At 38.6% G+C, this 23,104-nt stretch overlaps 1 protein-coding gene across 1 annotated transcript in view; it reads right to left on the bottom strand.

Moving 5' to 3' along the window:
• Positions 1-2,751: 2,751 nt before the first annotated feature.
• The window catches only part of Pvf1 (PDGF- and VEGF-related factor 1), a 40,732-nt gene continuing 20,379 nt past the window's right edge, over positions 2,752-23,104 (bottom strand). Inside the window, exons 3-8 of the mRNA XM_019040585.2 lie at positions 16,885-16,938; positions 14,101-14,133; positions 8,422-8,606; positions 7,169-7,279; positions 5,900-6,084; positions 2,752-3,732 (exon numbers count right to left, since the gene is read on the bottom strand). Coding sequence (XP_018896130.2) covers positions 3,645-3,732; positions 5,900-6,084; positions 7,169-7,279; positions 8,422-8,606; positions 14,101-14,133; positions 16,885-16,938 — 656 coding nt within the window. The 3' untranslated portion in view covers positions 2,752-3,644. The remainder of the gene's footprint in view (positions 3,733-5,899; positions 6,085-7,168; positions 7,280-8,421; positions 8,607-14,100; positions 14,134-16,884; positions 16,939-23,104) is intronic.

Below are 23,104 nucleotides of genomic sequence, written 5' to 3'. Positions count from 1 at the left end.
TTATTTAAAAACTCGTTGACTCTTCAGATGTTTTGAACATAGCCTGGTCCTTCATCCCTGGTGGTTACATCCCTGGTCTTCCAGTGGTTTTTTGGCATGGTTTCTGGTAGAAATCCTACTAACCAAAAATTTTCAGGCAAAAATTGTGGAAAGTTAATCGGTTGTGAAATTCAAGATTGACATTCGCAACATCTTTGTTAAAATGTTCGCGGTAGATGACGCGCGGAAATCTGCACAATTTGACAACGCTGCCATGCGATGGTGGTACACGAATCATGCTCATTTTGAGCAGAGGCGGATCCAGCAATTTGGCAACGCCAGATTTCCTCCATTTAAATATACACTGGAAAAAAAAAAAAAAAAAATCACATTGGATCTAGAGTCCAGACTCTTAAAACATCGACAAGAAAAAATACTCTTGATTCCATCTGATACAAGCTTAAATCAAGAACCAAGCCTCTTAATTTGAGCGGATTTCCTTTTGATTTAAGCTTAAATCTGATTGAATCAAGAGTCCTTTTTCTTGTCAATGTTTTCAAGAGTCTGGACTCTAGATCCAATGTGTTTTTTTTTTCCAGTGTATGCTAAATAATCGATTCTTGTCGGAGCCTCTGGCCCCTCCAAGAATCGATACATTTCCATAAGTTTAAAGGAGGCAATCCGGTGTTGTCAAATTGCTGGATCCGCCTCTGATTTTGAGGAAATAATGATAAACACTTTTATAAATGCAACGTAGAAAACCCTTGAGGACTAACGATTGCAGCCATACGTTGCGTTGTGTTACAGCAAGCCAGAGCGCCTGCAATCTTTGTTAATGCAACACGGACAACCATAGAACACGAATAGTTGTATCCAGACCGATTTTCCATTTGCAATTTCCAATTTACGATTTTTTTCCGATTTTACATTTTTTCCAATTGGGAGAAGAAAATGTGTTCGTCTATCGTCGCTGCACGGAAATAGGGCACTTTGATCATTTGTTCAAGTTGTATACAAAAAAGAGAGTATAAAAAAAGTGATTAAAAGGTAAATAGCGGATAGCGGGTCGGTGTTTGAAAATATGTTTTGTGCCCTTTTGTGCCGTATGAGACTGTAATCCTTTAACATCTCTTCATTGTCTTTTGGACTAAATAAAACAAAACGAACCCATGTCACATTTTGGAATAAAATGAATTAAGAGTATTTTTAAGCTTAGATGTACATGAATCAGTGAGAACGAAAACACACCAACTCGGAAAAATGAATACAATCAAGACACACGGAAAATTGCACAGTATGTGAAAAAGTCAGTTTCAGAAAAATATTTTTCCTACCGAGAGACAAGTACTTTTGGACACTTTAAAGGTCCAAGTTAGAACAGACGCACTAACTTCAATGACCTTCGTGTAAATTATTAACTGTCTTAGATGGAAATTGAGCATTTTCGAGTAACCGAGTTGGTGTGTTTTCGTTCTCACTGATTCATCAGCATTTCCCCTCAAGACAGAGGAGGGGGAGAGAGAAAGCTTTTACAGTGAAAATCGGGTTTCAATGTTTTATCGTTGACATTCAGTATCATGGAAAAATGAAACTTCAAACTCTCTCTCTCGCTCCCAACTTGATGCGACCTGGCTCATTTTTATTGAATGTTGTAGCGCTGTCCTGCGGGTCGATTGTTGAAATTGATAGACAAAGAAGACAGAAGGGACATGAAAGGATTGTATTGGAGGAAGCGGATGGCTGCAATGGGCAAAGAAAGTAGATAATAGACTAACCCACGAGAGACCCTATAGTTGGTCCATCATTTTCTCCCCTAGTCTATAGGCACCAACCTTTTCAACCAATAGGATCGCTCCATACTCTCGATGCCTTCTTTGTCTATCACTTTGTCAACAATCAGCCCGCTGACCGTTCATTATTGTTGCGATCGTGAAATGCCTTCAATGGACCACCAGACAAGGTACGAATTAAAGGATTCTGTTACATGTTTCTTAACCAAAATTTCACGCAAAACACGATTCGCGCAACGAAAATGACTGAAACCAACTCTTAACGAAGATATTTACGTTTTTATTTCACATTGGTTACGAGAAATTTGAACTGCCCGCTCACAAGAAACTCAAAGCTCTACGTGAGTAAAATCGCTCACTACGACGGTTTCAGCAAGCCTCTCAATCGAGTAATGTTCATTTCCCACCATGTGTTTTTCAAACTATAAGTAATTTGCTATAGCTGAGCCAAAGCGTCAAGATTGAGGTTGCCAGATTTTTATATCGCAGAGACTGTCATGATAACGTTTAGCGCGCGATGTGAATCACGTAGAGCATTGAGTTTTCATGAGCGGCTGGATTGAATTCACGCATCAAGAATAATTGAATATCTTCGTAAGGAGATGATTTCGGTAATTTTCGTTGTGCGCATCGTATTTTACGTGAAATTTTGGTCAGGAAGCATGTATCAGAATGCTGAAATTTTTACCTTGTCTAGTGGTCCATTGGTCCAAGTTGCGGCTGTAGGACGTGTTGCATGTTGCATACCTCAAAAACTGAAGGGTTTATTCCTTGGTTGCACATGAAATAAAATGCTGAACTAGTAACACGACCTGAATTGGGAGATCATGCAGTGAATCTGGTACTTTTAATGGCGCCCTCCATTTTCTTTTGGTCTCTTTTAGATATCATACTGATTAGTCAATCGTATGTTTGATTAGTTCCCCTTTTTTTAAAATTTTCTTTTAACGTGTAGAAAAAAATGAAATAAAGAAACAACTGCTTAGACATTTGCGTAAACTTTTATGATTAGAATAATTTAATTTGGGAGCAAAGAATCAAAATAAGCGTGTATTTTCATACTTATAAAAATGATTCTCATTGTTTGCTCTTCAAATGTATCTATATATCTTACAATTTTTATAATAAATAACACAATTTACAAACAAAACAAATTTAAATTCTCCTAAGCCTAAGTATGTACATATTTACAGTTGACTTGCGCATCATCACGAAAATCCAGGCCTACAAAAGATAGTAGGCGCCTTCAGTGGCGTGGCGTGAAGGATCGATTATCGATAATTCTCCATTTGAAGCTGTAGTAAAGAATCGATTATCAAGGTGCTCGTTGCGAACACCTTGAAAATCGATCCTTTTCCATATATGTAAATGGCAGATCAATCGATATATCGCAAAGCACGCCACGCCACTGGGCGCCTTAAAACTTCCAAATCAAAGTTTATCTTGAAATTTGCAGAAGTGAATATTTATTAAAAATCCATGGGTAAAATAGCAATCTCTGACCATCAATTATCGAAACAAGTTGATGCATGAAAATAAATTAATTTCACAAATTTTATACAGTAAATTTTCAACACATAGGTACACAAAGCTCACTAAAACTTTACACACCAGTGACGTGGCGCGCGTTTATCGATTGATCTGCCATTTAAATCTATGGCAAAAGATCGATCAACAGGGTGTTCGCAACGAACACCTTAATAATCGATTCTTTACCATAGCTTCAAATGGGTAAAATATCGATAATCGATCATTCACGCCTCGCCACTGTTACATACAGCTCAAAAAATCACACGCAGGTACACGGAAAATATAATCTCACTAAGGTCAAACGAATCGCCCATTTTATTGCAGAAAGCTCCTGTAAACGGTTGTCTAACTCCTATCAGCTCCAAGTCTGTATCGCGTCCGGTCTTGGGCGTCCTGACCAATCCTGTTCTTCGTTCTTGGAGTCGGAACACAGCTGCAAATAAGATCGTCAGAATTAGTTCAAGATCGGTAATTTTGGTGCTAGGTTATTTTTCCTAATTTGTTTTTTCCTACATCAGGTTTTCCTAATACATTTTTCCTACTCGTTTTTTGTCCCATATTACAGTAAGTCCCACGAGTGAGATGTCCCACTGGCTCTTTTGCTAAAGCTGACTGTCCCAATGATCCAATAATAATTGAAACGTAAACATGAGTAGAGCAGAGGGAAATGTTTCAGGAAGTGTAAAATTTCCTCAGTGAGCCGAAGGTAAGCGCGTGAACAGGAGACAGAACAATCTGAGCCTTCTATACTTTCAACACAAGGAAGAGGATGAAGCTCTACCACTTGCGGGCATGCGGCCACAACTTTTACTTGTGAGGTACCTATGTTGTTTTTTTAAAATTGAAATTAGGACAAATGCCCCTAGGAAAAAAGCCAGTAGGACATCTCACTTGTAGAATTAACTGTGATGGGACAAAAAACGAGCAGGAAAAAAGTATTAAGAAAATTTGCAGCAGGAAGCAATGTTTTAGGAAAAATGGCTTGCCTACGTAATTTTCATGTTATGATTTTCTCTTTTTCTGGAAAAGATCAGTGATCCTCTCAGTAGGTGAATCAACGAATTTCACGACTGAAAAATTTCTGGCAGCTTTATACTTACGGTGATAAGTTCAATACCATCTCAAAGAGAGAATGTCACAAGAACTTACACGATTTGTAGATGTAAACCGACAACATTTCCCCCTCAAGTTAATGAAAATAAATTTAAAAATATGTTACCGGCACATCTCTTCAGTTTTCAATTTTATAAGAGAGTGGCAAGCTTTAGGTAAATCTTCAAAACCAAATCTGAAATACGACGAATTTAAATCGAAAGGAACTACGTAACACGAGGATCCCATGCACTTACTTCCTTTTAGCATTAAAATGTCCAATTACCGATGAAGGAAGAAAATTCTTTTACAAGAGCTCAGATTTTTCAAATTTGTCGACCCTTGTAATTTTAGTAGGTACCAGGAGTTATCAGGAGATTTAAAAAATTAAAGAAAAAAAAATTGCCGTACCTAGCTTGAGTGCAGCAATTTTTTTCTTCCATATTTTGTAAGCAAAAAAATAGAAGGATTGCAGAATGACCAAAAAAAAAATGGAAAGTTTTGACGAAACTTAGGAAAATAATAGGATTTTTCAGTATGAAACATCCGTTCGAAACCGTTCTAAAATTACATTAGGGGGGGGGGGGCGAGCAGGGCCGGATGTAGGGGGTGGCCACATGTGCTGCGGCCCATGGCGGCAAATTTTGTCATTTCTTTATATTAAGGTATAAAAAATCGGATTCAGAAAAAAAAAATTACAGACGAGAGAAGGCAACAAAATCTCTCATTTCCTGAAAGTATAGTAATGTATAATTTTGTCGTCATTCGGTGATACAAGAGACAGCACCATCAATAAGTCGAGTTAAGAGAGCAGTTAACGTGCAGAGTTAACATGCAATTTGGCCTGGAGTGGTGCGGCGGAGAGAGCAATGATGACGAGGACTTGAGATGAATAAGAGAAGCCCTCGGCGCGGCGCGCCGGTCGACATGTAAAACATATTAGCGCCTTCAAGAGTACTTTAATACCTCACGCTTTGCGTCCAAACACAGTGCAGTCAGCGCGAAAAGCATGGCGCCTGCAAGACTGCATGGCTACTTCACGCGTTGCACCAAAAACAGTGTGGTCAGCGTGGCGCGGCGGCGAAAGTCAAAAGTATTAAACCACATTTTTGTTTGTTCTTTCATTATTTATTCGTGCATTTCTTACAAATGGAAGGCCTTGTTCACACAGAGATAGGTTTACGGAGCTTAATTTTCGCGCAAAGTTCCATGACATTTATAGCTTTATTTAAAAATAGCTAGTAGTGCTGACAAGGCTTCCGCAAAAAATGTGTCCGACACGAGTAAACGCGTCTTATGCACCCCCCCCCCCCCCTCCGGGACGTCCACTTGATGGTTTTTATCGATGTTTCAAAACGAATGAAAAGGGGGCGGCAATGAGCGGCATGTAGGTAAATGCGGCCCTGGGGGCGAAGGGGAGAGCGCGCAATTTTTTGGGGTCAATCGTTTACTTGCAACTCGTAGAGATTGCGTTTAGTAATTGCTATAGATTAAGCATTAAAGCATACCTGCATCGCAAATTATCCCAAATCAATCCAGTGCTGCATTCTTGGACTTCTCGACATTGACAGGAACAGCTCTTGGGATCCCACAGTTTGGTTGCACTTTCGTTCTCGCATTTTTTCTGTTTCTCTGTGTTGGCGCACTTGCACCGACATTCGTTCTTCTCGTAGACTTGTAACGGGTTACAATCCTGAAACAAAAATTGAGAAATTTCTTATTCTCAATATGGCTAGGATAATGCTAGGAGGAAAACTAACCCGGAAGTCCAGTTTTTTATGACTGGTATTTTATGGCAGATAATAGGTTGCCGAAGGAGAAATATTAGGCTTCTCCCAGGAGAAGACGAAGGTCCTCTTCGTCCTACCGAAGCTACACATTGCGATCATATGTCAAACTTAGGTAACCTTATTGCAGTGTTGTGTATATTGCCTAGTCTACTAATTGAAGGGGCACCTCTTATTGAAACTGTTCGCATTACAATTGAATCGGAACGTGCGAAAACCGCTAACGTCCATTTTTCCAGTCTTCAGTTTTTTTGAGTTGATAATACTTTCAAAGAGTTGATACAACCACTAAAGTGATGAAAGGACTCGTTTTGGGATCATAGTAACCCAAAGATGAGTATTAAAGCCACTTTCGTGGTTGCATACAACTTTGAAAAGTATTATCAACTCAAAGAAGCTGAAGACTGGAAAAGTGGAAATTGGCGATTTTTGCACGTCCCGATACAATTGACATTTGCGACGTCTTAGACTTCCTGTCATTCCATAATTTTCAAATGGAGACCTATTCAGCGTCAATTCTTGAAAACTTCCATGGTATTTTTCCCCTTGCAAGGAAAATTCTGTGAAAACTTGAAGGAATGACGTTGTTTCGTTCTGCTTCAGAAAAACAAAATGGGAGCGGAGATTTCTAAACACCGCAAACAAGACACGTGGCTTATGAGTTTTGTCGTTGATTTGTTGTTGCATCGCAATTTGCTCCCATCTTATTGATTGTGTGAAATCGGAATTCATTGATCAAACTGTGTAAAAATGTTGCACTCTTTGATTGGAAAAAATGCGTTTTTTTAAATAATTAAATCGCTGCCTCATTCAAATATTTTCGCTTGAAGGGCTGTAGAATGCAAAGCTACGGCGGTCAGGCGTCACGGAACGTTGTGAACGCAAATTTTGTGTATGTACGACGTACGTCTAAGCTGAGATTGAGTGTTCCGTCACTATAAGGTAAATTCCGTAACCTATTTAGCAAAATTGATTCATCATGTGACTTACCGACGCCTTAACAGTACAGTCGCATTTACATTTTGTATGTTTCTCCACAATAATGACTTCTTTGCCTTTGTAAACCATCTGATTGTTTCCCACAAATTGGGTCACCACAACCTGAAATCAAAGAAATTATTAATTTTCTCCGAATTTATGAATGAGGGTAGCAGGAAAAGATGTGCCTAGTTATTTTCTAAGTGCGCAAAATTTCGATTTGTCGTCTTCCTGGTCTGTTTGCTTCATGCTCAGCCGTGAAATGTTCCCTGTGAGCAATGGAGAATACTGTCAAAGTTTATTCTTCTTCAGTCCGGTCATTCTCGTAAAAAAAATAGGTAGGTGTTAGACATTTCTAATCAATTGTGGTAACTCTCAAATAAATTAGGTCGCTAACCCAAATTTTGCGGTGTCACTCCAACTTGAGTTGCGGTATTACCACATTAATTGGAAATGTCCATATGACCATCCAACAAATCGGGATAGTACCACAATTTTAGGTGAAACCCCCTTGCACTTTTTTTTCGTGTTTTCAGCCCTAAACATGCGATTTGAGCTTAAAATAAAATTTCTTGTAGCTTGTTCTGAAAACTGCATTTATATACTGCAAACATGAAGCCTTCAAAACTCCTGCTTGATTTCGCATATTTGGACATTTTTTGTACATAAATGCTCGTTGTAAAATACTCCTGTAGGCAGCGATACATAAATTTCAATTTTTTCTAAAAGTTTTTCGGTCTGGAGGTCCTCCTTTCCGAAGACGATTAAAAATAAGTTCTGTCTCTTGAACTTAAATCATTAAAGGCGATAGAAATCTGACAAAATGTTAAAAAATATTTTAACAATTTTCAGAGGCGGATCCAGCAATTTGGCAACATAGGATTGCCTCCATTTAAACCTATGCTCAATAATCGATTCACTGGGAAAAAAAGCATATTGGATCTAGAGTCCAGACTCTTGAAAACATTAACAAGAAAAAATACTCTTGATTCAATCAGATTTTTGCTTAAATCAAAAGGAAATCCGCTCAAATTAAGAGGCTTGGTTCTTGATTTAAGAAAAATCCGATTGAATCAAGAGTATTTTTTTGTCGATGTTTTTAAGAGTCTGAACTCAACATCCAATGTGTTTTTTTTTTCCAGTGTTCTTGTCAAATCACCTAGCCCCTCCAAGAATCGATACATTTCCGTATGTTTAAACGGAGAAGAGACAATGTTGCCAATTTGCTGGATCCACCAATGGCATTTTTTAAACAATTATCTTACCTGAAAACTCATTGGCTCGGTGCTGATTGGTTGACAGCTGAGGAGTTCATGGGAACAGCACCCTCCGCACCTTTCAAGTCGGGTGCAGCTCGGAAAATAGAAAAGCGAAGGGTCGTCGCTCGATTTCAACTTGACCGTCTGTATTTCTGGCTGGCATAGGGCGGGCTTAGGCACCGATGCTGCCTCTGAAATAGGAAAACTTTCATTGGAGATTTCTCAACTATCTTGGTTAAATCTGGGATTTTTGTGATATTTTCTTCAAATCACCCGGATATCCTGAACTACTTTGTCAGGCAAAATCCCTTTATGAGATTTTTTGAGTTGCCAAATTTCTTCAATTACAGATTAAATTCTACGAAAATTACGACTCTTTTTCCTTGTGACTATCAGGTATGCTGACATGGGGCAGGTTTAGGTACCGATGCTGCCTCTGAAATAGGAAAATTTTCATTGGAGATTTCTCAACTATCTTGGTTAAATCTGGGATTTTTGCGATATTTTCTTCAAATCAGCCGGATATCCTGAACTACTCGGTCAAGCAGAAGCTTATTATGAGCTTTTCCAAGTTGCCAAAGAGCCTCCCAAAATAAGGGCTGACTTTCGCCCCTTTTTCAGTATTCGATTTGACCATCGAACCAAGGTTTCAGTGTAAGCTTATAATAACAGAAAACTCAGGAAAAAATTTCAAGATGAGTATAGGAACCGTTTTAGAGTTACGGGGAGGCAAAGGGGTCAAACTCCGGCCTTATTTTTCGCTATTAACTTGGTGAATTGATGTGTCTACGGGGCTGTTATCGTTGTTTACACATGTTACACACTACGGTCCCTACGTATTTTTACACGCAAAATCGAGTTTTATTGTTGACAAGTAGATATATTGATCGGTTATTTCGATTTTTTAAGATTCATTACGGAAAATCGACGATTTCTTGAGATTGAAATTGTTCACTTTTGAATCATGGATGACTAAATGCACCTAATACGACTAGAGTACACCGGCACCTACGTATATTTTTTTTTTGGAAAATCGATTTTTCACGTTAACGAGTCGATATATCAATTGCTTATATCGCATTTTTGCGATTTTCAAGGAAAATCAATAATATATTGATTATTCTACATCCGAGAACAACCTAATTTTGGATTTGAATAAATATTCGGTCAGATCGATTTCCAGTTGAGTCATGTTTTCGATTGGGGCGCATTTCCGGTCGAGTAGAAATTAAGATTTCAATTTCTGATCAAGTGAAATTTCGGGTGGATGAGGAATCCCGTTGATTGTGGATTCCGCTAGGTCCAATTTCAAAATGCCAGGTGCGCAGACCCCAGCTTTGGCTCCTTGGGGGTCAGGAGGCTCGCCCCCGATTTTGGCTCCTTAGGGGTCAGGGGGCTGGCCCCCTGCTTCGGCTCCGTAGGGGTCAGGGGGCTCGCCCCCGGCTATGGCTGCTTAGGGGTCAGGGGGCTGGCCCCCGGCTTTGGCTCCTGGATTGAATATAAAATGACATTGCTGTTATTCGTACCCCGTAGTCTGAAGTCTATGATTCGCCTTCAAATGGCCGGGTATACAAAATGACTGTCGTGAAGCACGAATAGTGGTATCAGAATTTTGCATTAAGTTTATGGATGGATTTGAAGGCGCTCTTCTGTATCCATTATGAGTGGCTTTGTAGAATGATACTAGGGGGCTACGCCCCCTGGCCGCTACGCGGCCCAACCCCCCGAAGGCGCTCCGCGCCATCAATGGGCCGCTTCGCGGCCCTATTTTTACCCTCCTATTAGTATTAGTTTTATTTTTCCCCTAAAAAAATTCGATATGAGGTATACTTAATAGAATGAAATAATTTTTGGTTTTGATGAATAAAGAAAAAAAAAAATTTTGAAGTCAAAAGGACGCGTTTTGGAACGACTGCTTGATGAAATATTACAGTAAAACAACGATCTATTTAAATCGGATAATTATTAAGTATCTCTGGAGGCGGGGATCGAACCTACACCTTGATTTATGTGGACACTTCCGACGTCGTAGACGACTCGGCCACCGCTCGTCTTGAGATAGTCGGCGGAAATCTTGTGTAGATAAGTGTAGAGCTGATGCGCAGGCTACACACCTACTGCGCAACCTCCTCGACCACTGCGCATCCTCCCGCGCATAGCGGTAGCAGTCCCGGATCACTCTGTAAATTCACTCACTTTAATAACGTGATTTTAAAAAAACCTGGGTCCTTTTTCCAAAATCTGATTAGAGTGGGCTCATCTAGAGCCTATTACCTGTCGATTTACGCGAAAATCATGGAAATCGGCCCAGTAGAATGCTCAAACGAACTATGACAAAACACATAAATTTACATTGTTTATATGGGAGAATTCGCAACTTTACCACGTAATATAAAAAAACCTGGGCCATATTTTCAAAATCTAAAAAGAGTTGGCTTATCTAGAGACAATTGCCCGTCGATTGCCGCAAAAATCATGAAAATCGGCCCGGTAGAACGCTGGAACTAAGCGTCACCAGTTTCGCAAAATTAGGAGGTCTCGGAGCTTATAGTATAGATTGACCAAAAAGTTCATAATTTTGGGTTTTGAATCGAGCCGCTTATTTGAAAAATACCGAGGAATATTATTTTGAAAAAGAAATAAGATTGTATTTGGTCTCTGTGTTTTACTTTAAAGGAGAGATTGTTGGCGGCTGGATCAGATTGTGTATTCTAAGTCCCTTGGTTCGGTCATCGTATTCTGAAGCGGAACTGAAAGAGTCGCTGTTGTCAAGATCGCAACTTACTCAAAAGCGGTTGTGAAAGATAAAATGAGCTTTTTTTGATTAACTGTGAAAAATCAAAATTTAAGAAAAGGTACTTTGTCCACTGGTCCGTTAGGAAAGCGTAAAGCATGGATGGATGGAGCATCGATGACCAACTAAATCTTATCTGATAAGGATTTTAAGTTTGAAACCCTTTTTTTCAGTCTTTAAATGATCCAAGTCCACCAAAAAGTTAAAAACACTAATTGCAAAAATGCGTATCTCCTAGTGAGGTGTCAATTCTTAGTGCCAAAAACGAGAAACTCGGCATTTCTGTCGTATTTTCTAACAGTTCGAGACATTATTGAAACTGCTGATGGAGTTTGGAAAAACATCTTATTCTTGCTATCCTCAAGAATTCTTACCCTTTTACCGACAAGAAAGAGGAATGCAGACAGTTTTTTTACCTTCCTGGAAAATCGTTTTTTCCGAGATACGCATTTCTGCACTTTTACCATCGATAAAGTGCTTTAGTATTGTTTTTAATTAACATTTGCACAGGCCGTGATTGTGATTGTTCAGTCAGTAATTTTTTTTTCTCATTTATTTCTTCACAAACATTCTCAGGTATATATCGACGGTGAAACTACCAAACCACGTATCTCGTTTGCGGTGTTTAAAAATCTACGCTCGCATTTTATTTTTTTGAAGTAGACCAAATCAATATCATTCCTTGAAATTTTCACAGAATTTTCTCCGCACGAAGAGGAAAAATCACAGAAATTTTCAAGACTGGACGTTAAGTAGTTTTTCATTTAAAAAATGAAGTATCACAGGAAGTCTGCGACGTCGCAAACCGAGATACGTGGTTTGGTAGTTTCACCGTCGATATGTTGCAGGCAATTAGCAATCGCCGGCGAATTGTAATTTTATTCGTGTTTAATCAACAAAGTAAATCGTTTTAAAGTGAAAAAACGAGATTGGAAGTAGATATTATTATGCTTTGAATTCAAGCATGCATTAGCCCCTTCTTCTTGGATACATGGTGTCAGCTAGCACACTCGCGAGCTTGTGAAATGTCATCAATTATCTGTGTTAGGTTCGGTTAAGCAACTAAACTAACTCTTCGGCAAAGCGGAGAGTATCGCTGGATTTGAAGGCGTAAAGAAATCTTTGCTTTATCGATATTATCGTAATTACAATTTGACGAATTGACAAGTATGGAGCTTGCAAAATGCCGGCGATTGCTGACTCCCTGCGACTTATACACTGATAAAGATTTCAGAGATATTTATTTCCATCTTTAAGTTTACATTTACTTTTCTCTCTTCTAATCAGCATGTGTGTTTCTTTTTTGTTTCTGGTGCATCCCTCGGAATTCTTGGAACCTAAAAAATCGCAAAAATGCGATATAAGCAATTGATATATCGACTCGTTAACGTAAAAAATCGATTCTACAAGAAAAAATACGTAGGTGTTGGTGTATTACAGTCATATTAGGTGCATTTAGTCATCCATGAATCAAAAGTGAACAATTTCAATCTCAAAAAATCGTCGATTTTCCGTAAAGAATCTTAAAAATCGACATAACCGATCGATATATCGACTTGTCAACATTAAAACTCGATTTTGCGGGTAAAAATACGTAGGAACCGTTGTGTATAACATGTGTTAACAACGATAACAACCCCGTAGACACATCAATTCACCAAGTTAATAACGAAAAATAAGGCCGGAGTTTGACCCCTTTGCCTCCCGTAACTCGAAAACGGTTCCTATACTCATCTTGAAATTTTTTCCTGAGTTTTCTGTTATTATAAGCTTCCACTTAAACCTTGGTTCGATGGTCGAATCGAATAGCAAAAAAGGGGCGAAATTTTGGGAGGCTCTTTCTTTAGTAGGTAACAGATTAAATTGTAGAAAAATTACGCATATTTATACAAATATTTGGCAAAATGTTTGATAATATTATAAAAATTAGGCATAGGGCAGGTTTAGGCACCAATGCTGCTTCTGAAATAGGAAAATTTCATTGAAGGTTTCTCAACTATAATCTCGGTTAAATCTGTGATTTTGGTGATATTTTCTTCAAATCAGCCAGATACCGTGAACTACTCTGTCAAGCAAAAGCTCATCATGAGCTTTACCAAAATTTCAAAGTTATCAAATTTTTTCAATACCAGATTAAGTTTTGCAGACAAATTATGCATATTAATGATAAATATTTGGCAAAATCTTTGACAATATAATAATTTTAGACACAGGGCAGGTGGAATGGATTTATGAGTGAACTTACACACAAGCGTTAAAAACGTAAAGCTAACGGAGAGATGATTAATGAAAATTCCTATTTTTTCATATTTTGCTCTCTCGAAAGGACCGCGTTTCACAGAGAGGAACCAAGCCACATCAGCTATTGCCCAATTTCACTGGGCAATTCAATTTTTTACGAGTGAACGTTTGTGCGGATTCCTTTGAAAATTTTAAGGAATTTGGTTCGTGCTATGGAAAAAATTCGCAGAAATTTGCACGAAAATCCGCACAAAAGTTTTCATGTAAAAAATCAAATCGCCCAATTAAATTTGGCTATAGCTGATGTGGCTTAGTTCCTTTCTGTTTAACGCGGTCCAAATATCGATCCTATCCTATGTCCTCTCTCTTTGGGTAGCTCAAATTAATCGCATTAAAACTCTGTATTTTTAGCGTTTTAAGGGGGTTGAAGCGTTAATGTAAGAGCAAAAATCACAAAGTTTAAGTGTAAAAAAAATCAATAAATGACGCCAGAAACGTTTAAGCGTGTTAATCTACAAACAGTAGCGTTGTGATTTCTCAATTCAACAAAGTTTGAGTGTTAAGATCAACAAATGACGCCAACAAATTTTAAGCTTGTTATTCTACAAACATCAGCGTTGAATCAGCGATATCTTGATTCAAAAACTCACCAACTTCAAGTTTTTGTGCTTTGTATTGAGCGTCTATTAAATCCATCATTCGTCGCAGAGAGGGCAAAAAAGAAACCAGAGAAAAAATTACATTACTTTTTTATAGATTTTTGTACCCTGCAGACAATTTCTGTTTGCAGAATTGTTTAACAAATTAGCCGGGAACATCTACCAACAACTTTCAGCAACCACAGAATGGGTTTGTTCATGGTGGACGCTGAAATTGGTGCCTATGGTTTAATTTTTTTACCCAAGTGTTTCACGGTGCTCAAAATCTACAGCCCTTCCGATATGTAAATTCTATATTAAGAGAAACGCCTGGCTTGCATTCTGAAGGAGAAGGAGGGTTGTTAAGAAGGGTCTAATTTACTATTATGAAACATACGAATGGTCCTGAATAATATTTTATTTAAATTTTGTAAAGAGGCACTGAGATAAAAGTTACCAGAAGAAATTAAAATTTTCTCCACACACAGAGGAAAGCAAATTGATAGAAATCATACCATATTTCTACATGATGCGACTAATACATTTACACAGTATGGTATGTCGTTATGAGAAATTTATCAATCCAAGTTTGTAGTTAACTTCCGTTGGATGTAGATGTTCCATTTCAAAAGAAAAGTAATCAGTTATGAGAGAGAGACCTGGAAATTCCTCACTTGCAGCATGTAAGTTGTTTTAGTCCAAAAATCAATGCCAGAGAAACAATTGACGGATATTTAAAACTCTTATCGTGAGTTAATGCGGTAAAATTTGTATCTCAAAAGTTTTGAGAGGTTATTTGTTTAAATCGTTGATGAATATTCGGGTGCCGGACACGGGAGCTGTCAGCAATAGATTTCGGGTGCACTGCAGATTGCAAACCGACGGGTGGCGCGACTGCGGATTGCACAGGAGTTAGGGCGCTCGTATGATTTAAACGAACTTTGGCCGCGGGATTGAAGAATTGAATCTCTAAATTGAATCGGACACCTGGAACTAACGAACAGCTTGTGGGCTGTAAAAATTGACGACCTGTAATACAGATGGACAAGATTCTAAAAACTCTCTGACTTTTAAAAAGAGGTGGCGGGGGATTCAAAACAAGTTGATGCTGTACATGCTAAAGTAGGTATTATATATGAAGCGGAAAATTTAGTAAAAATTAGAAATTTAGAAAATATTGACTCATCAAAAACTAATTAGCAATAAATGTATAAACATGAATTATGGTTTGTGTTGTAACGTCACCATCAACTGGTACCCTGGATGTGACCTCAAAATGGTATTATCAAGACGTCATCAACGAGACTCGTTTCCATCGACGTCATCGATGACGTCTGGCCTCCATGACGGTGCCTCCATGACGTCATCAACGGATGAGTCTATGGCGTCCTTGATGTGTGTCCCGATGACGTGATCGGGGGGGGGGGGGGGGGATTGCTGGTAGATATAGAATTGTCATTTTCTCAACTTAGGGGGATTAAAATACAAGAGAAGAAAGGTAAGGCCTTGTCTCCACGGGACGTTTTCATAGGATTTGTCCCAAGTTCAAATCGCAGGAATGAAACTTCTGGGATTCTTCCCAGTTACCGTCTCCACGGGACGGGGCTCATACAGTCCTGCGACTAGTGTGCGCGAGAAGATAAATTAGATAAAGTCGAGTATTTAACCGGGATTAAAATGACAATTATACACATTATTTTAACGAAACAAACATTAACAATGGAGTAATGAATAAAATATCGCACAATTCGTTTCACTTCTTCTCCTCTCAGTGGGTCCTAGGGGTAAGGGTACAAGTACCATACTTGGTACTGGGAAAAATATTGATTAACTCAATATTTTTCCCAACTTCGTAAGTGGAATTTAACCCTGGGATAAATCTCGTGAAACGGCCCGTGGAGACAAGGCCTAAAGAAAAAAGTAAAAACATTTAGAGCGAAAAGAATCACTCTCAAAAATGGGCAACCACTGTTTGACCAGTTATTCCGATTAATCAGTCCACTGCCCCTTCTTTTATATCGACACAATTCCCCTTTACCTGCACTTCTCTGTAATATACCGTTAAAAAAAGGCAGCGTTCGGCCCGCAGTCCGGACAAGAAAACTTCTAAAAGTCAAAGTTCCAAAATGAGCCAGACGCTTCATATAGGTATTGTTCATATATTCTCGCGGAGCGCCGTAACTCCTGTACAATCCGCAGTCGCGCCACCACCGTCGTTTTGCAATCTGCACCCGAAATCTATTGCTGACAGCTCCCGTGTCCGGCACCGTGAATATTCTGGTCTTTGTATTCAGCATCTTATACTTCGACCAGCTTGAACAAAAACAAAAATAAAAAAATGAAATTCATTTTAAATATTTTATAGATTTATTGAATCTTTCGCAATCATCGGTGCCTGTACGACCGTGCTGAGGAAGAATGCCGTATGAGCATTCAAGAGTTGCCAAATTTCCTCCAGTAAAATGATATTTTTTCAGGAGACTTATGAATATTTCCTTTGAAATTTTCAGATACTATAGATTATATTGTGATTGAAATCCTGTAATAATTGGTAGAAAAACGTACACAAGTTTTCCAGGAATTTCGTATTTTATTGAAGGAGATTTAGCAACGCTTGAAGGCTCATACGGCGTTTTTCCTTAGCACGGCAATGTAGGTATTCCTCTTTTTGACCGGGTAATCTAATTTCTAGGTCTCTCAAGAAGTTCCTGAAAAATGAAAGGAAGTCAAATGAAAAAGATGATATAAATACTAGGAATGATGGTAAACGCAACGATGTTCTAACCTCGGACTTACTTCTTTCTACATCGACTTCGTAAAGGTAACTTGCCTGCTCGATCCCACGAGTAGCTGTAAACAAAACCATTTTCAGTGGTTATTGACGATCCTTCAAGTAGATTCAACCACCACCATCGGTCCAATAAATGTCATGCAATCATGCAAATGAAAAATGTGAACAATTTCAGTTACTGAAGATTGTTTTCCTCTTTAGATTATCGAGTATTAAAGTTGCCCTATCCTATAGTTGGAAGGCGTTTCTACCTCGAACTCGACGCGTAGTAACATCTTGAGTAGTAAAGTTGGCCTATCTTACGGTTGGAAGGCGTTTCTACCTCGATCGCGATGATGCGTATTGCGTAGTAACATTGTAGGTAGTGAGGTTGGCCCATCCTATAATTGAAAGGCGTTTCTACCTCATGCAAATAACAAATGTGAGCTATTTCAGTTACTGAGATATCATGTTTTCCTCCGTAGACTATCGAGTATTAAAGTTGGCCTATCCTATTGTTAGGAGGCGTTTCTACCTCAATTGCTACGCACTATTGCACGGTGCGGAATCTCATGGATAGAAATCGAAAATTGACTTTCAAATTATTAGAAGATTGTTATGATATTCGTGATCAGGGAAATTTTTCTGGCACGAGGCGATACTAATTTTCTTGATTTTCCTCCAATAATCCGTTTAAATATGGGTTTGAAGAGGAGGTTAATTCGATCGAAGAGGAACCGTCCCATGAGAAATTTACAGTAATTAAATTGTCAACTTTAGATAAACTTTTCTCAATGACTATGGATATCCTCTGGGCTGTTAACATTCTCCCATTCTTTGGACACTCAACTTCAATCCTGAAACAGAACTTCTGGGACTTTTTGCGGCTATCGGAGACATTTGCATTTAAAAATCGGTTAAAATCAGGTCAACTTCAGCATTTTTAGTCGCAATATTGAGTGTCATAACTTCTAAATACGTGTACTTAGCGCATAACCACTTTTGACTTATTGTGTCACCTCTCTGATGCTGGGAAAGTCAAAAATCGTTAAACAAAAGTTCAGTGGGGCTCAATTGAATATCTCATGCCTTTTTTGGTTCCTTATGTCTATTTTCATGGTGCCTTAGATTTTTGTCTACACCGCTTATGGAAATTCCGCACTGTGCATCGGTTCAATAAGAGCCATGCTATCATTCAAATGAAAAATGTGAACGATTTCAGTCACTGAAACATTGCGTTTTCCTCCTTCGGCTACCGAGTAGTAAAGTTGGCCTATCCTACGGTTGGAAGGCGTTTCTACATTCATTGCGACAGTAGAGGAGCAAGCATGATGCACGTAGGCGCTTAAAAAGACTCGAGTTTTACTTTCCGACTTTTCTCGTTCTTAATTGAATCTCTCAGTTCGTATCCCATCTCGGAAAAATGAAATTTTTGGCTAGACGATAAAAGCTGCGTAACAGCCGGAAAAGGAGTGTTCGTACGCAAAGAAATGAATATCGTAAAAACCCAAATTGGGTCGTTTTCAAACTGAGAGATGCATTTATTATAAAATCCCGGTCGATTGATAAAATAGACTAAAATACACACCGGAGAAAGAAACACATTGGATCTAGAGTCCGGACTCTTAAAAACATCGACAAGAAAAAATACTCTTGATTCAATCGGATTTTCTCTTAAATCAATAACCAAGCCTCTTAATTTGAGCGGATTTCCTTTTGATTGAAGCAAAAATCTGATTGAATCAAGAGTATTTTTTCTTGTCAATGTTTTCAAGAGTCTGAACTCTAGATTCAATGTGTTTTTTTTCCAGTGCAGCTAAAATCAGTTCAGAAAAATATCTGACTGCTCTGGAGAATTAATCGTTGACCAAATAAAAAAATGTAACGCGAATTTTTCGTTGTAAACAATCCACTTGAACGCGAAGCTTCACTGAGTCATTCCGAACGTTGAGTGGTGCTGTCTTTTCCTTGCGGAAGAGATAAGAATGTGGAAGTTTTGTTTGAGAGTCTGTGAAAGTGCCCATTTCCGTTCACTTTTAATTTTTTCTTATTTTAAAACAAAATCGTCCTCTTTCTCCACAAAATCAAACTGCATTGCGCGTATAATTACGCCTGAAAATATTCGAATGGACTCGAATATTTTTTAACTCGAACCCACATAAATTTGTGAAGAGGAGTTCACTTTTGGGTCAATAGAGGTCATCAGAGAGGTAATAAAAATCGGGATTAATGTACCGGGATGGGCAAAAGAGACGCTCGATACGCCATAACTTGATATGTACAATAAATAAGGGTCCCACCCTGGTAAAAATTGGCGATAGGAGCTGCGTTTCAAAATACCAAAGGAGTTCTTATAGCCGACTGAAGAGGGCGATAGAAAATCATATAGCTGGCTGTAGAAAGTGGACAAAATTATACGGCCGGGCTACACGAAGCGATAAAAAATTAAACAGCCGGGCTATAGTTCCTGTCGCCGGGCTTTACACTTTATCGCCTGGCTGTTGCTTTTTCGCCATCGGCTATAATAGGCTATAAGAAATTGTGTAGAAATTCGTGTGCTTTGTAAATCCGCAAGTTTGTACGGAATCACTATAATATTTACAAAACGCACATTATATTGTCCTTTAATACATATTTGTTTGCATCAACTAAAATGAGAATAATCCATATAGAGTGTGCAAACATTTCAAAGTCATGCGTTGAACAACGCTGACTCCACAAGATTAAATATTAGAGCCTAACACAAAGCGGAGCGGCGGCGCACTGACGCCTACAAACCTAACAGGGATATTTCACGCACTGCGCAATGCGTGAAGTATCCCTGTTAGGTTTGTAGGCGCCAATACGCGTTTCGCGCTGGCTGACCGCCCGCCGCGCTGCGCCGCAGCGTACCACGGCGCTTGAAGCAACCATTTCACACCAGAGGTATTGCACAGTATCGTACGAAATTGAAGGCGCTCCAACATATTAGGAATGGCAGGCATCCTTCAAAAGTACGGAGCTTCCCTCGCAAAATAAATCAAGATACGGCCCAAAAAGAGAACGGTAGTTCAAAAACTCACTAAGTCCTAGCATCCGTAATTAGTAACGGATAGCATATACTTTATCGTCAGGCTGTTGCTTAGTCGCCATCGGCTATAAAAGGCTATCAGAAATTGTGTAGCCGGCTATAGAAGCTATTGGAAATCTTACAGTCGGCTGTAGGTCTATGGTATTTTGGAACACAGATTCTACTGCCAATTTTTACCAGGGCATTTAAAAACGTTGATATTTGGAGGGAGGTCCGGTGGTTGTAACCATGCAAAGAAAATTTTCCCCTCGATGATTAGGACAACAGTCCCAATCAGAAGTTATGGCGTATCTAGCGTTTCTTTTGCCAATCACGGTATCTTAGAAAACAACTTTCCCTGGTAGTTTCTAGTCACGTTTTGGAAAATACTACATGCCTTAAGAAAGGTGTAATTTTGCCCATTAAAATTTTAGTCGTATGGCAACAATATTTTTATCGCCGTGAATTTTTTCTTTACCCATTCTCGTTCAGAAAAATCACACAGTTACTAGGAAACAAGTTTGTTGTTACAACTAAAATTTTTTAACGCTGCAAGAATTTATTATTTCCTCAATCAGAAACTGTTTGAAGAGATTTCTTGTGATTCTCACCCAATTTCTCCAAGTGAAGACATTCGTGAGTGATCAGTACATCGTTTATTGTACACTGAACATTGTAAAAAAATAACATCCGTTCTTTTGATTTAATTTTACTACGAACAAAAGAATCTACTCATTATTATAATCCTTCCTTGTTAGTAGAACTTAACGGAAAAACATTTTACTTTCGAATTTTTCATCAAGAAAGTAACAAAGCGCCAGCAATGACTGATTTCCATTCGACCTAAGAATTTCGCTCATGATGATACTAGCTAGTATTTTCCGATCGAAAGGGAAATGCTTTGCGGTGCTGATAAAAACCTCCCGTCATTCGATGGCTTTTGTGGATTCTGATTCTTGAAAAAAAAATTCCACGGAAAGAGAAAATCGTGCTGCCAAGAGTTGACGTGCTCCACCAGGATTCTACTATCTCGCCAAGTACATATTTCCGCGTTTGGCGAATAGCACGGAGGTATTTTTGCAAAGACGCATTCAGAACCGTTCGGCTCCGCATTTCCTCTCGAGAATTTCAGATAAATTTAAGTTGTTTACATTGAAACGCCCGCTTACGACTGGCTCATTCGGAAACAGTCGTAAAACTATGTACGTGTTGCAGAGATCATGGTATACGGAATGCTCGTTTTCGGCGATGGTTGAATTTTGCGCGTTAGCTCTGCGCAAATAAATACATTGACGTTGAAAAGAGAGTATTGGAACAGATTTTGCAGTCTGCATCAAAAATTGAATATTTTTCAGGAGCATATACACCAAGAGGTCGTAAAAAGTTATGTATGGATGTTTTGCTACTTTTAGACGAGGAAGGATGGATTGCATTTTGCAATGAAAACCCAAGAGCATTCCAACGTCGCGTCGCTAAGATCTTTTTTTACCTTGCAATTATAAACTGACCATCTAAACAAGTTTTACACGGAGAAAAACACCTCGTGCTTGAGACCCGAAGTTTAGGTCTTATAGATCTCTGAAGTTTTCGGATTGATCATCTGAACATTTTAGGTCTAGCTGCCGAGGTTCGGATCACACATCTGAAACTTCAGTTCTTACATCTGAAGTACTTCAGATGTGAGAACCGAAATTTTTCGGATGTGAGAACCGAAGTTTTTCGGATGTAAAAACCGAAGTACTTCAGATGTATGAACTGAATTTTCAGATGTGTGATCCAAACCTCAGCAGCTGGACCTAAAGTGTTCAGATGCTCAATCCGAAAACTTCAGACATCCGTATGACCTAAACTTCGGGTCCCACGCACGAAGTTTTTTTTCTCCGTGTATCTTTACTCTTAATAAACTAAAAATTCAAGAGGAAAATTACCTTTGTAAATTTATTTTTTTTGTATGATTTCAGTAAACTCATTGCAAATGATGTAAGAATGCAGTTAAAGAGCAACTTTCTGATGAAGAGCAAACTTTTCCACCCAGTTTCCAATTTGATCCAGATTCCATCTTATACAGTCTTTTCCAAGATAGAATCTCAGGTTGTTTATGAGACTTGTTACTTTAAAAAAATCTATTTTCGTCTGTTTACTTTCGTGATCAATTACAGTCCAATCAACGTGAGTTGCATAGCATACATCAGTAAGCTTTTTAAGTGCGCTCGGAAATCTATACGCATTAATAGGCACGATCGAATTTTCTGAGAATCGGAACATTAATTAGGGCAATCCATTTACAAATTCCCGTCAATCCATCGAGAACTCTCCTCAATTAACACCGATGATTGATTTGAATCCATTAAGGATTAAACGGATACCTACATTAACACGCTGTAATCCATGTTGCCTCGCTTTTAACGGCTTCAAAATATTTATTATTGCCCAATTAAAGCCCGACCACTTGATGATGATGTCATCTTGTTTCCACGGGTATCATACTTTTTATTGTCAGTTTCGAATTGGACGTATTTCTATCAAACGGAACTATGTGCATGGTGACTTGAGCCCTGTTTTGCATATATTCTTATGGATCTCAGGGCTCGTGTCTTAATGCACATAGTTCTATTTGGTAGAGATACGTCCAATTGATAAGCGATCACAGTTTTCCCGCATGTGTATCGAACGAAACAAACGCTTGACTTCGAGTGCTCATATGATTAAACTTCATTGCAATTAGGAACTACAATTTCTGGCTCACTTTTTAAACAACGCTTGTACTATTAGTTTCCCTATGCTTATACGTGGTTTTACGGATGAGCCAGAAATTGTAGTTCCTAATTGCAAAATGTAATCCGATTTATGTAATGTTTTGCATTGATGGTCAATTTCGCATTGATAAGCGATCACAGTTTTCCCGCATGTGTATCGAACGAAACAAACGCTTGACTTCGAGTGCTCATATGATTAAACTTCATTGCAATTAGGAACTACAATTTCTGGCTTAAATTTGAAACAACGCATGCACTATTAGTTTCCCTATGCACATACGTGGTTTTATGGATGAGCCAGAAATTGTAATTCCTAATTGCAAAATGTAATCCGATTCATGTGATGTTTTGCTCTTATACGCGAATTGGAAAGCCTCGATTATTTACATGTTCTCTTTTCAATAACAAAGTTGAGGAATCGATACTGCAGAAGAAATCGTA

This window comes from Bemisia tabaci, chromosome 10, assembly GCF_918797505.1.
Source record: "Bemisia tabaci chromosome 10, PGI_BMITA_v3".
Lineage (NCBI taxonomy): Eukaryota > Metazoa > Arthropoda > Insecta > Hemiptera > Aleyrodidae > Bemisia > Bemisia tabaci.
This window is presented reverse-complemented; position numbering and strand designations above follow the sequence as displayed.